This window comes from Hippopotamus amphibius, chromosome 9 (genome assembly GCF_030028045.1).
Source record: "Hippopotamus amphibius kiboko isolate mHipAmp2 chromosome 9, mHipAmp2.hap2, whole genome shotgun sequence".
Lineage (NCBI taxonomy): Eukaryota > Metazoa > Chordata > Mammalia > Artiodactyla > Hippopotamidae > Hippopotamus > Hippopotamus amphibius.
In genome coordinates, this window is record NC_080194.1 from 79,698,211 (window position 1) to 79,714,034 (window position 15,824).

Sequence of the window (15,824 nt, forward strand, 5' to 3'; positions counted from 1 at the left end):
CAAACTCCCACTTTCAGGCCTCCACACATCACAGGATGACAACAGAACCCCGGTCTGTGACACAACAAAGGAGGTATTTGGGGGCCGAGAATGACATCACATGTGGATCAGTAACAACCTCATTTCACAGCTGAAGGACCCTGCTTCCAACAGTCTCACTCCAGGGTCTGCAAACTTTTCCCATGAAGGGCCAGACAGTAAATATTTCCGGTTCTGTGGGCCACACTCTCTCCATCGGAACGACTCCATGTGTACACAAAGGGGAGCGGCTGTCACCAGTAAAATTTGCGGACACCAATATCTGGACTTCATATAATTTTCACGTGTCAGAGAATATTGTTCTTCTGATTTCTTCTCTTCTGTGCACAGATGTAAAAGCAATCCTGAGCTCATGGCAGCAGAATGACAAGTGGCCATCCAAGTTTGGCCTCCCTGGGGTCTCATTGTCTAGTAAAACACAGAACGACCCTGACACTGCACAGCTTCCTTCACACCGAGTCTGTGCTTGTTCACCGCACCTTGATCTTCTCAAAGCATTAAATTAATAATCCTTAATCAACCACGCTTCCCCACACACTGGGGAGGCGGGTCTGTTTTATCAATGGCAGAAGCTGAAGCACTGAGCCTGCCCAGAATGAGCCTGCCCAGGATGAGCCTGCCCAGAATGAGCCCAGAGGACCCGAGGGAGGCTTTCTGACAGCACTTCTACCTTGAACTCTTCGCCCCCGTTGCCTGCTCACCTCGAGTGCACACACCTCCTGCACGGTGCTGCACGAATACTATTACCGCATCTTAATAGGATAATAGTGATCTCCTGTGACCCGGATGGTGAAACTCTTTAATCCACCATTAATATATATTATCATAATATATACGATAATGAGGCAACCTGTGTGGCTGGGCGGGCCCTGGCCCAACCCCAAGTCATCGGCTTGCTGTCAGTTCTGAGTTACGCCTCTGAGAAGAAGCACGTACTCATGGGGCAATATCCCAAATGAGAGGTTCCATTCTCATTTTCAAATGTGGACAAAAAGTGCTGAACAAGCACATAAGGATCCCTGCGTCAGGAGGATAACTTGTTTCCTTCTTCCAACTCTTCTCTCCCCATCCCCATCACTCCTTCTCACCCCCCACCCATTCCTGCTTTCTCCCCTCCTTCTGGAGTAGAATCACTTTGCTTCTCTGAATTCACAAGCTGAACAGAATATTCTCAACAAGCTGCCAAAGATCCATAGCTCCAACTGAGTCCTATTTCCGCAACGGTTCTGAGGCGCTTAGGGTACCACGTCAGCGTTCCCTCCGCGAATCAATACCGCCCCACGGCACCAGGATGACACATCCACGCCTCCTATCCCACCTGCTTCCACCAGGCCCCCACTCATCCCTGAACCTGGATGACTTCACTGGAGACTGCCTGCAGGAATCATCAGTATAAACGATTGGACGGAGGTGCTGCCCTGGTCACCGGAGCTTCCTTCACCCCCATGGAAGAATTCCATTCACTCTCGTCAAAAGGATTTTTCTCACCCTGTGGAGGGCATTTACCAATTAAAGTATTTCATCAGCAGATATCTGGCTTCCTAAGATACTAGTGACTAGTTAAGAAACAAAATTGCAGGAAAAATCCATGCAGAACCTAGTTCATTCAGCCCCTTCCACACAGAATGCAACTGTAAACCATCCCCATGAGCAAGTGAAAGCCGTAATGCAGGGGCTTCATTTGGAACGCCCTCTGAATAGAGACCCAATAATAAATGAGGACAAGGATTAGCCCCCAACCTGCTACCTCTTCCTACACTGCCAATTAGAAAGGAAGGTCTCAACGGAATTTTTTTTCCTCTCTCAGTACTCTGAGATAAGAGAATAAAAATACTCACCTCCTCTTTGAAAAAAAAGGCTATCCCTAACTCTACTCTTCAGAGAAAAAAAAATTAAACATGCTGAGAAATTCTGCTACTTTTCTAAAACAGTTCTGGAGATGCACAGTTGCATGATGAAACATTTCCTAGGAATAATTAACCCTGAGCAATTCTTGTAAAAAAAAAAAAAGAGAGAGAGAGAAAGAAAGAAAATAAAGTAACAAAGCATATTTTGTGATGCTGTAGTGTTTAACCTGTTTGTGCCACTCATGTATGAATTTACAAAATCCTGAATTTATACTATAAAACAGAAAGGTGGGGGGAATGAAGTGTACCTATTCATGAAGACTTGAACTTAAACAGCTCACGGACCACCCAGGTTGCAAAAGGCCTTAAGAGGCAGCCAGTGTAATGACATAACCCACAAGAATGCCCTAGAGTTAAGTGGTTTTTAAAGGATATTTAATTTTTTTTCAGCTTCATTCACCAGGAATAGTAATCTTTTTCTAAAGAGCTGTGCTTCAGCCAACCAAGATGAGGTTATTATTATAAGATAATTATTTGTAATAGAAGCTATCAATTACTGAGTACTTACATGCCAGGGACTATGCTAAGTGCTTTATACATATTATCTCATTTAACCTACATGACTAACCTTATTAGGTAGTTATTACTATCCTCCTCTTATAGATGAGGAAACTGAGTGTCAGAAAGGCTAAATGACTTGCCTAAGGTCACACGGATAATAAAACACAAACAAACCCAGGACCATCTGACTCAAAACCCATCTGGTAAGATCACTCCACTAAACGGCTTCACAGATTTGAGTCATGGCTGTAAATGGCCTCAATCTCATCTTTAAGCTGTCCTCTATACTACAGTGATTCCCAAACGTGACTTTTCATTACAATCTCTTTTCAAAAATACAGATCCCCAGAACCCACCCCAGCCCAACTGGAGAGAATGTGAGAAAAAAAAAATAACTTCTTATTCTTTTGTTTTAAGCGATGCCAAACAAATGGCCAGATTTCTTTTCACTGAAGTTAATAATGAGTATTTCATGAAAAATATAGGCAATTGGCTGGCATTCAGTTGTTAAGTACTTTCTCTCTGATTCACAAGAATGAATAAATGAATGAATGTATGTGTGTATGGGAATTCCATCCTCGACTCCCACAGAAAAGCTTTAACCAGAAGAAGCTTCCAAAGCTCATGGAAGCACTGTAACCAAAGGAGCCTTGGGAATATCACACAGACACTGATGTCCAGAGGCAATGGGATAAGTTCAGGGTCCACCAGCCGGACGGCAGGAGGCCCAAAATCTCCCAACCACCCGCTTCTTCCAAAGACAGCACTGCAGCTTAGAATTCATCAGGAATCATTCAGAAACCCAAATAATCACAGGAAATGAAGGGCAGACTGGCACATGTCAAATGATTATAAATACCTGTAAAGGGGTTAACAGGTCCAAAATAAGTCCCTTGGGAGCCGGCACACTCACTGGACCTTTCTTAACGTAAACCATGGAGCTTCCATGGAAGGAGACAGACTCGGCTTCTAATTGACACACCTTCATATGATTGTACTGATAGAATGGAACGTGATATTGACAGAGACAGACCTGAGTTCCAGTCTCAACTCTGCCACTTCCTCATGGGACCGTGTTGCCATTTACTTAACCTCTCCGAGTTTCACCTTCCTCCCCCGAAAACCAGGGATGGTAGTAACTACTTCCTAGAGGGTCTCCATGTGGTGTAAATTCCTTAGTGTAGACAAGCACCCAGTGCTTGGCTCACACTTACCATTTATAATTGTTGTTATTTTTACTTTCCAGTTCCCTGAAAAGTGAAACACATTCTGTTTACGCAGCTAATTGTTCTAACTGCCAAGGCTCAATGTCTCAGTTTGAGAAAATAAAAAATCAGCCCTCCAACAGGACATCCCTTTACACCGTCCTCCAAACTGAGGATTGAGAGCGTGTTTCCAAGACACACAGCTGTCTGATGTGCTAAGAGCAATAATGAGTTGCTGTAATATCCAGGGATAACAAAATTAACAGCATCTTCCCCCCAAAATCTCCTCCAGGGTGATTTCAATCAAATGTTTCAACCAAGTATTGCAATCAACTGTTCAGTCAAAGAAAAAGAAAGGACTTGGAGTGGAACCTTATTAAAATATATCCCTCTCCCTCAGTGAAACTTGCTCAAAGTTAACCATAACTAACCCAAATCCTCGCCTGTCCTTTCCCAGGTTGTTCCAAAGAGAAAATTCAAGGCAGAGCTGTCGGATTTGCTGCCAGTGATTCGACTGTCAGGGCAGCAGAAACAAGACCTGCCTTTTATCTTCCTCCGACAGCCACATACAGCCCTTTGGAACATCTCTCTTGATAACGTTCGCTCCATTCACAGCCTCGAGCCTGGTGAGTCCATTTAACAAGGAATAAGATTTCACTGGAGAGATGCAGAAAGGGGACAGAGTAAGGCTCAGATGACGTTTCAATCTGTTTGATTCACCGCAGCCGTCCTATGCCTCCATCCAGGTGAGATAAAATGCAGAACGCCTCCCTCCTGCAGCCCTGGAAGTCTGTCCACTGGCAGCAAATCGGATAGATCCACCGGCCTTTCAGTCATGTCCAATTTGGCCACCCTCCTCTAGATGTGGTCATTAGTTCCTGCTGACCACGGCTGCACTGCCAAGTACCAAAGACAGCACAGTGACCCTGGCTATCGATGGACGGGGTGGGATGTGGGCTCCGAGGGCTTTGATTGATTTGCTTCTCTGTTTATGTATGGAATTAGGACAGAGGGGGTGGTCTCAGGAGAAATGCTTTGGCAAACTCTTGACTGTACAAACTGTTTCATTCACACCAAGGAGTAGTTTCCCACTGAAGGGACACAGAAAGATAGAGCTCCCAAAGGTTTTTGTCACAATATCTTAAAGCAATGTTTCTACATTGGAACTCTTTTGCAGAGAAAAGAAGAATGCCTTGGCTGTCAAGATAGGCTGAACAAAGCACCTGCCACCACAGTTGTCACTGGAGAGTAATGTGGTCCAGGTTAACCTCTCCAAACCACAGGATGACCATTCATCATCCCTAACAGAAAGCCTGCTGTGTGGTTACCATGGTAACAGTTCTCATCCCTTCCTAACAGTCCCGGACACCACATATCAAAGTTTTAAAATCAAACCATGGTTACCCAATATAAAGAGAACTCAGCCAGCTTACCTGCCAATACCAACATGAGTCTTCCCTGCCAAGAAACTACATTTTAACATTTTTTGATTCTTTGCTATTCACAGATGTCCCCAGACAGTTTTTTAAGTTAAATTGTCAATAGCAATGACTACTGGTCAAAAGCCAAGGATGGTATATCATTTGAGCAGATATATATCAAGGCAAGATGCAATCAAAGGCAATTTACTGGAATTTGAAACATCATTAAAAAGAAGGGGAAAGAACCTAACGACTCTTCCCTGCATGAACACTGATAGATATTTGGAGAAAACAAACACACACTTCACCAGCAATTCCTTCCAGCCCTAGTGCCCAGCTCAGAGCCTGTTTATTCACATGCCAAAGCATTACTTGGGGGAACAGCAGTTATCTTGGTGATAAATGATGTCCCCGCCCAGCCAGGGGAGCTAAGTGAGATCCAAAAGCCAATTTCAGAAGCCGCAGTGGTTCTTTCAGGATGAGTTGTACACGTGTCTAATTATAAAGTTCTTCTTTCCCCACTGTCTGTATACAAGAAACTTTGTTTGTTTGTTTATTAAATAAATTTTATTTATTTATTTATTGGCTGCGTTGGGTCTTTGTTGCTGCACACAGGCTTTCTCTAGTTGTGGCAAATGGGGGCTATTCATGCAGTGATTTCTCAGGGCATAAACAGAGGTGGAACTGCTGGTTTGAGGGCATGTGTGTATCTGCAGCTTCGAGGTGTTGCCACACTGCTTCCAAAGCAATTGTGCCAAATAACCCTCCCACATCAGGGAATGAGAACGTCTATTGTTCTGCATCCTTGTCATCGAGCGATACCATCAGACTCTTTGATGTTTACCTGTCTGATGGGTATGAAATGGTACCTTGTTTTCATTTGTGTTTTCCTGATTACCAGGGACATCCTTTCCTACTCACTAGACACCGAGATCCTCACTTCTACGAACTGCCAATTTTTCTACTTGCCTTTTTCCTAACTGCTTTAGAAGAGATCTTCATATATTCTGTGACTTTTGGAAAGTTACTTAACTTCTCATCTTCCCATTAGTAAAGCAGAGATAACATCTCTTAGGAACGATTGTTAGCTGATCAAAAAGCACTGGGTCCAGGGCCTATCACACGTTGAACCTCAAAACAAGCCACTATTTCTATTACAGTAAGTCTCCTACATCCAAACAAGTTTCATTCCAAGAGCGCATTCGTAAGTTCAATTTGTCTGTAAGTCCAACAGAGTTAGCCGAGGTACCAAACTAACGCAATCGGCTTTATAGTACTGTACTGTAACAGGTTTATAATGCTTTCCACACAAATAATACATTAAAAAACACAAAAAATAAAGAAAACATTTTTAATCTTACAGTATAGTACCTTGAAAAGTACAGTAGTATCAGCTACATCACCACTGCTTTTACGCTTGCTTCCAGACATCCTAGGCTTGAAATAAAGATGTTGCATGACTGTACTCTATACAGTACTGAACAATAAAGTACACAAAAGCACAACCACTTGCAGAGGATGCACCCACGTGACAATGTACGCCAGACACATGAACTAACTTACGTGATTGGACATGCGAACACATGTTCACGTCTTTGAAAGTTCGCAACTTGAAGGTTCGTATGTAGGGGACTTACTGTATCGTTATGAAGATGAATAATGAGGTTCAGGGTTTAGAGTATGCATTTCTAGCCTTTCTCTCCAGTTCGTAGCCCCCTTTGAGATAAATGCTGCAGGACTCAGGAAGAGGACTCTGAGCATCTCTGGCTCCGATTTCTCCATGATACAGAGACATAATATCAGAATTCTGTTGTTTATAAATTACCATGAGGAAAGTGTGCAACGTTGATTCTCCCAGATAGCACTTGAAGCATCGAAGTTACACATCCTCCAATCTACGAGTGGCTGTGATCTTGTCTGTGAAATGACCATGATCGTAAATTTCAGCAATGGTTAAGTACCTGTGTGAAAAGACCTCTGGGAAGAGGGGAGTGGGCGGTGGGGGCTGGCAGGTAATCAGTATTAGGAACCTATCTGGTATTCCCGGGGTGGAAACACAGCCGTGACTTCATGCAATGCCACCAGGCCCAAGACCCCTCCATGTCCCCACATATGATAAGCGATCCTCGCATGAGAAAAGTGAAAAGACAGTCATCCTATCACTTATTACACACAGAAGTGGTTTTTTTGTTTTTGTTTTGGTTGCACTGGGTCTTAGTTGTGGCCTGAGGGCTCCTTAGTTGTGGCAGGCAGGCTCCTTAGTTGCAGCACATGGGCTCTTTACTTGCAGCATACATGTGGGATCTAGTTCCCTGACCAGAGATTAAACCCGGGCCCCCGGCACTGGGAGCGCAGAGTCTTAACCACTGCACCACCAGGGAAGTCCCCAGAAGTGTTTTTTAAATAGTGACCAAAAGTACATTGACATCACCTCGGAGGCAGGCACATGTAAGCTCTTCTGCTAGGACTCTTAACACATTGAGTTTCATACTGAGATCCTCCCAGATTGGCTTCTGCTCAGTTGCATCTTGGCCTCTCCTTGGAGAAGGGCCATGTTCATCTTTATGAACTCTGCCAGTGGAGTCAGGGAGCATATACAGCTGACCTCCAGGACGATCAAGTGGTCCTGACATCAGCTTCCACCAGTGACTGGCGGAGTCCCTTTTCACATGTACTTGCACCTCATCTAACATTCAGAATCATCTCCCTCCATATTCAATTTCCACCGGCACTAAAGAAACGAGAGCCTTTCCTTAGTGACCCTCCTCCTATCTTTTGCAGAGCAATCATGGGTAAGAGTCAACTCCAGCCCAAATATAATTAGATCATCTTCTGATATCTATCTGGGTGTAGTGCTTTCTTCCTTCAATGTTGCCAAGTTTCCACTTCCAAGAAGTTAAACTGCCATATAAAAATGCTCTGGTGATGATAAGTAATTAGATTCTGTAATGGAATATTAACTGTGTTTTTATTTAGAACATTCATTTTAAGAAGACATTTCTTTTTCTAACTGTTATTAAGCAGCAATAAAAATAAATTAAATCCTGAGGGTCTGCAAAGGTTTCCTGGTTAAAAAGCAAACAAACAAACAAACAAACAAACAAAAAAACACTTCTCCTGGAGTCAGAGTATTTCTCATTTTGTTAATATCACTAAGTTGGTACACAGCCCTGGTCTGAAGCTGTTCCTGGTAAATTCTAAGGCCAATTCTAAGCCTATCATCAGTGCCGTGGATGGAGAAACAACCATTCCACCCTCACAGCAGCTGAACCGGAGGCAGACACGCCAGGCAGGACAGAGGGCCTTCGCCACATGCGGGAAGGCTTCACCCAAATGTTCTCTGTCCTTCTCTCTCTCTTTTTCCCTCTTTGTCGTGCTACTCCCAAGAGATTTGCATCCGAGTGATACGAAGCAGTCGAGCGAGCACCTGTGGGCTTTGGCAAGTTCTGGGTTAGAAGGTGGCTAATCCAGCTGATGGGGTCCATCTCTGGTGCCACAGTAAAAACACCACCTCCTCAAGAGCAGAATGGAAACGGGCACTCGCCAAGACAGAATGCAAAACAAGGCCTCGATCTGCCCACCTCACTCAAAGCCTTACAGCCCTCTAACCACGTTCCAGCTAAGGCTTCATCAACAGGGGGAGCCACAGGACCCGAACTGATTTCACTCTGGGCGGACGAGTGGCGAGCGTGGCCTGCAGGTCCCACCACCCCCACCGACGTTCCCAGGCTTCTACAAAGCGGGGAGCCTCAGATCTGTGCCCTGCTGAACTTCCACCTCTGTTCTTCCTCCCGATCTCAAAACAAAGTGCGAATAGCACCCAGAAAAGCTTCTGGGTTAACACTGATTCAGTCCTTCACAGTAATGCTAAATGCTGGGCAGGGCCCCTGCTCAAGGCTCTTCCCTGAAGGGGCCCCAGCAGGTGTCCACATAACATCAACTCTGGTCATTTACTGTCCATGCAGGGACAGAATTTCAGAAGCCACCTCTGTGTGGCCCCTAGAGTCACTCTGAAGGACACTGAGCTACACGCCAGGCGGAATCATGTGACTTCAAGAGTTTCAAGGAAACCTATCTTTTTCTTTTTCCCTATTCCTTCCCTTTTTTCACTTTCATCTCTCTTTACAATCTAAACAACATTTTACTGTCCTTACTGTTTTTCACATAGATTCCTGGGATGTAAAAACCTAACAATCTTTTCATTTAGATTCCCGAGGTATGTGAAAACCAGCAACTATATACTGGTCACACTTGCGTCACAAATTCTATTTTCCACCCAGAGATACAACCAACACTGTAAGAAATTGGCTTCGTAAAAGATTTACTGTATATACAATTTCAGTTGAGTTGTATTTAAGGAGGTTAAGATGACCGTTTTGGTGCCGATAATACCCTTTAGGTGGAGTTCAAAGAGAAAATTGCAGATGGTAAGCAAATGGATTAAACTGCCATAATGTTCCACAATTCCAAAGTGCCCACATAGACTCTAGAGGACCACAAAGAAGAGCTTGGCAGTGGTTCTACAAGTGCTTCAGAGAAAGGTTTAAAATATCCCAACTGTTAGCCAAGACTTAGAATAAACTTAAAAGCAATGGCAGTGTTGTGACCAAGCAAGTGTAAATATTTGTTGAATTAAACTATTGAATTAAATGATACGGAAGATTATAGACCTTTGGAAAGGCATTTTAACTTCCTCAATTTTGAATCATTTTCCCATTCGCTATTAGGAAAATAAGAACCAGCGAAGAAATGGCTAATAAACTATTCACACATTAAAACTGACCCCCTAAGGAGTCCCTCAGTCTCTCTGTTTAACAAAGGCATCAGAAAATTTAAGGAGTAAGGAGACAACAACTGAGGATCCAAAAGAGCTCAGCTCCAAATATATCCTGACCCTGGATGAGTCCTCTATCCTGTGCTCTCCTTGATTTATTGACCCTTAGAATGGGAACAGGAGAGGCTGTGATGAGTAATTGCTAATAAAAGCCTATTTGCCTCTGGCAGAAATACAAATGCTTGTTAATAAAGATCATTTTCCAAACCCCCAGTTTACATTTCTCCATCAACATCCCAGTGCCTGAGATCCAGGTTCCCAAGATCCTATGGGTTTTGGTCTCTGACTAAAAGACAGCTAGGATTTGGGGAATCACTGGAGCCAACTCGTGAGGTGGCAGCCGGCTCCCTAACTCCCATCACACATGACCACACCTCATTTCATTTTTCACCAGGATGACATCCAATCTTTGTGATAAAAATGAACCCAAGGACACCACCCCAAAGAACTTGTTTCTCTTGGACCCACCGAAGAATAAAATGTTCTCAAAGCCACCTCCTAAGATAAACACCCTTCCCCACATGCCCCTTTTAATTGGCTGGTTGACTGTCCCTTGGGTGTGACTGCACAGATTGCTCCTGGGTGTGTAACAGAGTTGGAAAAATCTTCCTGATTTCTGAGTACCCTAATATGAAAGACAGCAGTGTACAGTGTGGGCTGAAAGTACGTTTAAACCCCGACGTGACCCTAGCACTTTGCAAAAAGAAAAAAAGTATGGTCTTCTTGGGAAGGTTGATATGTGGTCGCTATGATTCCTTCCAGCTCTAAAACACTTCAGTCAGCTCTATAAGACTGGCCACTGGAAGTCAGGGAGACAGCCTACAGAACTCTTCTGCCAGAGAAGAGAAAAAGAATTAAACTATATGCTTTACTGAAATCACTAAAAGTCATGTCGTGGTTATGGGTTGTAAAATCTGCAAATAGCCATATTCACCTCCCTCCAAATGTGCGTGTACAAGTCCTAGGGTAATTCTAGGTTATAAGTAACAATAATTATAATAAGTTATAAATAATTATGCACAATGGGTTGGCTTCTCAGTATCTTCATATGAAAACTCTTAGGGTACATTGTGACATCCTTGTTTTTGTGAAGCAAGTTACTCGTTTTTTCCAAACACCCCAACACTCAATTTTTCCAAACACCCCTCAGAGTTTTAGAAACTCTGCCTATTTCTAAAGCTCAAACTGAAAGAGAGATCCTTCTAAAGGAAGTGTGCCAGTACCTCTGCAATCTGTTCTGTCCTGAGAAGCCAGTTCAAGTGACTCCTCCACCAAGAAACATTAATCACAACCAGAAAAATAAAACAATGCACCCGAGAGTTAAATAACATTTTTGATATCATAAACTGCAGGTCATTTTTGGCCTTCAGTCACTGTCAACGTTCTAATGTTTACAAGAGATCATCACTGGCTTCTAAATTGCAATACACTTCCATTCTGAATGAGGATTACTGTTATCAGATTTTCAAATAAGAACAACATGTTGTAAACTAAATTAATTCTAAACATGTTCCACACCTCGTCAGTGGTCTGAATCACAAACTTTTTTTTTTCAAATGGAGGCTCTCTTTGGGCTTAGCTTTTTTAATTTTATTTTAAATTGAATGACAAATGTTCCTTTAGTTTGGCTTTAAGAAAAGGATTCCCTTACTCAATATCTATTATGTGATGCAGCAGATCTATTAGGAAACTTAAATCTATTTAGAGTTCGCTTCCTAAAACTAAAATTACTATCTTTTAATAAGGAAGGGCCTGTTCAAATAAACAATTTTTTTTGAAGATGAGTATCCTGTCAAGGTTAGAGTGTCTAATAATAAATTACTGTCAAGTGATTATCTGCCTGATAAAAAATGTTTCCATTTCTCAGTTTACTTGAATACATGCTCTTCAGCCCGAGGAGATCAGTATCATAAATTGATGTTTGGATTGCTAAATCTAAACAACACGGATTGCTTAATTATGTAGAGGCTTTTGAAAGGCTGTAGCTTTTTTTCTACCACAATTTCATGTACTCATTGTGCAGGGTGGCCACTTTATTATCTTAGTTTTCATTATTTTATCTGACAAAGTTCACTGCTGTTAGTTATTTAAATCTTAAAACAGCAAACCAAAGGATGAGACAGTTCAGTAACTTTAATTCCAATTTATGCCTTTCACTTGATTTGAATATTTTAAGCATTGGTTCCACCAAAAGTGCTGAACATTTCTCTCTATCCAGAAAATAGATATAGATATAGATACAGTTTCATTATGGAGGCAAGCAACTTACTGGGTTTTTTAGCTAATAATTAAAAAAAAAAGATTAAGTTCATCCAATCTAAGATGTGTGATCCTGAACATAACTATTAAAAGCAACAAAACTGCTTGGAAAGCATGGTATTTGCAAAACCTTCGAGGAGTCGCTAATGGTATTCCCATGATCTAATACATGTAAGACTTTAACTGTAATCGTAAACCCACTGAAAGCTTAGGATCTGAAAAGATGGAATATTGTAGCCAGTTTTTATGGGTTTAATTCCACTGGCAAATCCCAGTTTCTATATTTTAAATCTCAACTAGAGCAAAATCACAACACATTTTCAAAAGAACAGCCTAAAGAAATCAGGCATGGGAGTAACAGGGCAAGAACGCCAGTGCCAATAACCACCCTCTCCCACAAACCATCAAAGAACTTCAAAAGCACAAGACTGAGCAAAACTTTCAGTTTGTGAAATATATGCAATTCACTTTTAACACTCACAAAAGTACATATGAATCACTGTGTTTTCCTCTGATTTATGTCCCACACAAGGTTCAATAAAACACAGAACTTACTCAGCCTCCACCGATGACTGGATCATTGTTTTCGGAGGCTATTTATTACTCTTTTTCTGGCGTGATTTCTCCTATGATCCAATTCTGTGACTGCTAAAAGCCAGGAAAAGCCGCCTTCAAGTCAACGCATGGCACGAAATCACTAAAATGTTTGCAGGCATCAGACTCTGCCTAGGTGCTTAGGCGAAGCTGTTCTGCTTCGTCCTAGGGACACCCAGGTACGCAATGTCTTTTCAGGGTGCAAGAGATTTATTATTAAAACGGATCCTCTTTTTCCTTTAAGGGATTTGAGTTCCTGTGGCAAATGAGTCTTTATGCTCAAAACAACAATCAGCCTACTTCCCCTCTCCAAGATCTATGTAGACAACTCATCCCAGGGCCAACGCATAGCAAGACACACAAATGTCAAAACATCAACATCAACCGTATCTACTTTGTTTCTAAGATTTCTTCTTCGTTTCTTGTTTTGTATATTTTTTGGCTTTTAAAATTCAGTATTACAAGTCTTGTTCTGGGCTACCAGGCCTCATTCCACCTTATGAACAAAATTTATTTTACAAAGGAATAACTGAATATAATATTCATTTTATTACCAAATACACATAGGAACAACTTGGTTGTAAAAGAACTTTACTGTATGCATTTACACACATGTCTACTGATTGTCCTAGAGAGCCTATAAATGGAATCAACAGAAAATGCAGTATTCCAAGCATTGTGTACTAGCAGCTCTTGGCCTGAACGTTCCAAAAACATCTTTGAAAACCACTGCTAGCTCTTCACTTTACTTTTTCAGTATAAGTACAATTAAATTCATTTATTTCATGCCACCCATGCAACAAACATACCCTCCAAGGGTCTTTTGGTTTGGAAATACTAAATTTTTACCTTCAGTTCAAAGCACAGTCAATAATTGTTTTGATGAAATTGCTTCATTTTTTTTTTTTTTTTTGGGCTATACCCAAGTTTGGATAGCCTAAGACCTTATAATGCCAGGGCACTATGAAACTTGGAGCTTGTCTTAATGCAAAGTTTTTTTAAAATACCTTTGGATTTATTTTCTACATAAATCTATGACTTCTTAAATGTATTTATTAAGTGCTCTTTATTTTTTTCCTAGGGGTCTTATCCTCCTGGAGAAAGGAAACTAGATTTGAGGAATGTTTTTATTGTGCCCATTGTTTTTTAGTCACTTAAAATTCACAGGGTTGATCTCCTCAGCTTGCCCCACAACGCGACACATTCCAGAACTACTTCCCCAGAGGGAGATCCTTCTAAGAAAAGTTCAGCGGATTCAGGATTTTGCTGGGAACTTCAGGATACCGATTTACTTGTAAAATTCCCAGTGGAGACAGGAGGAGGTTGGAGGAGTTAACTTAAGGTGAGAAGCAACGCCACTTCCCGAGACAATGATTTAGGTGCGGAACCAGGTCAAGGGTTTGAACTTTGGGCCTGAAAGCTACTGCCGCGCTGGGAATGAGGACGGTTCTCCTGCCAGCAGATCCCAGGCGCTGCGGAGTGACCGGCTCTCGGGGGCGCTGCCTTGACTGCATTTCTAACCTTGCCATCGACACCTTGCCGGCCCCTCCCAGGCCTCTGCAATGCTCGCCGCCGCGGACAAGTCTAGTCCTCTTGCAGGGGCCCAGAATTCCCGGGCCCCTTCCTCTCGCCCTCGGGTGGGAGGACAGGGGCGGTCAAGCGCCCGTCCCCGGCGCGAAAGCTGCCGCACCCCACTGCGCCGCCGCGGGCCGTCTTACCGGTACAGGAATGCAGGGGCTTGGGTCGCACGACCAGCGACGGGCACACGGAGTAGAGGGAAAGTTTCTCAAAGTAGTCGCAGGTCTCCTTGGAGAGGATCTCATCGATCATGAAAGTCTTGTAGCGCCGCCTGGCTGCTTTCAGCTGGCCGGGCGAGCTCAGCCTCAGCTCCGCGTGGCAGTGCATGGTGAGCCGGGGCGAGCGCCCGCCGGCCGGGGCCGCGGGGCTGGCGCGCAGGCGAGGGCCTCGGTCCGGCGCTCCTTGGCGGCCGGAGGCGGCGGGGCTCGGGAGGCGCGCGGAAGGGAGCCGGCACCCGGCGCGCGGGCCGCGCGTCTAGACCCACCCGCGGATCAGCATCTTCTCGGAGCCTTTGGGGACAGTGCAGGTGTCAATCAGCGCGCGCTTCCTGCAGGGCCGGGTGAGGAGCCGCGCGGAGGGCCGGCCGCCGAGGGGCGTCGGCGCCCACCCCTCCCAGCCCGCCTGTGCAACACGGCGCGGACCTGCGCGCCTCGTGCCCGCCGCTCTCGATCGCCTCCTCCCGCCTCTCAGTGTCTCGCGCTCGTCTGCCTGCCTATTTTAAGACACTCGCCTTGGCTCTGCTCCCCGCCCCCCTCCTGGGACGAGCTCCAGGTGTGTGTGTGTGTGTGTGTGTGCGTGCGTGCGTGCAGTGTGCGCGCCCATGTGTGCGCGCGGTGCGGGGAGCGCGCGCCGCCCCAGCCAACCGACCAGGCCTCCGCGGGCAGCTGCCCCCGCCGAGCCCCGCGCGCCGCCCTCGCGCGGGGCATGCAGCGCACCGGGCCCGGCTCCTACCGCACCTGGTAGGCGGGCACGTCCTGGTCTATTAGTACAAAGAAGTCGAGACCTCGCCGAGGCTCCCGGGACTGCGGGCCCCAGAACCGGCGCCCCCAAGGACCGGGGTGCCTTCCTCCCTCCCCACGTGGACTTCCGCGCGCCGCTCCCGAGGACAGCGGCCGCCCCTCGCGTCCCCTACGCTCGCAGCCCGCGCCCGGCCAGCGCGCTCCAGTACCCGGCGTATGCCCCGAGATCGTGACCTTGACTGTCCCACAGAGATCCCAAACCATCCCAAACCCTTGCCCTGTCCGTTATCCCTATAGTAAACTGTTTAAAAAAAAAAAAAGCAATCAACAAAAGCACGTGTTCCTTTTTTATTATTAAACTTTGTAAACGTTTTTTCGTCTCCAGAAGGACAAGCGTAGCGCGCCTGCCGGGTGCGGCGGGGCTTCGGGCAGTCAGCCCGGTCGAGGCTCCTCGCGCCGGATACTCCGGCACGGCTTTCGTCCGCCGGGTCCCTGGCTACGCTTAGGGTTCGGGGAGCCGCCAGGAC

At 44.8% G+C, this 15,824-nt stretch overlaps 1 protein-coding gene across 2 annotated transcripts in view; it reads right to left on the minus strand.

The window, feature by feature from the left end:
- The window catches only part of BARX2 (BARX homeobox 2), a 67,685-nt gene extending 52,476 nt beyond the window's left edge, over positions 1-15,209 (minus strand). Inside the window, exon 1 of one of the 2 annotated variants that reach the window (XM_057749018.1) lies at positions 14,479-15,209. In XM_057749018.1, the coding sequence (XP_057605001.1) occupies positions 14,479-14,665 (187 nt within the window). In that variant the 5' untranslated portion in view covers positions 14,666-15,209. The remainder of the gene's footprint in view (positions 1-14,478) is intronic. The other variant, XM_057749019.1, reaches the window with a different exon arrangement.
- Between the last annotated feature and the right edge of the window lie 615 nt (positions 15,210-15,824).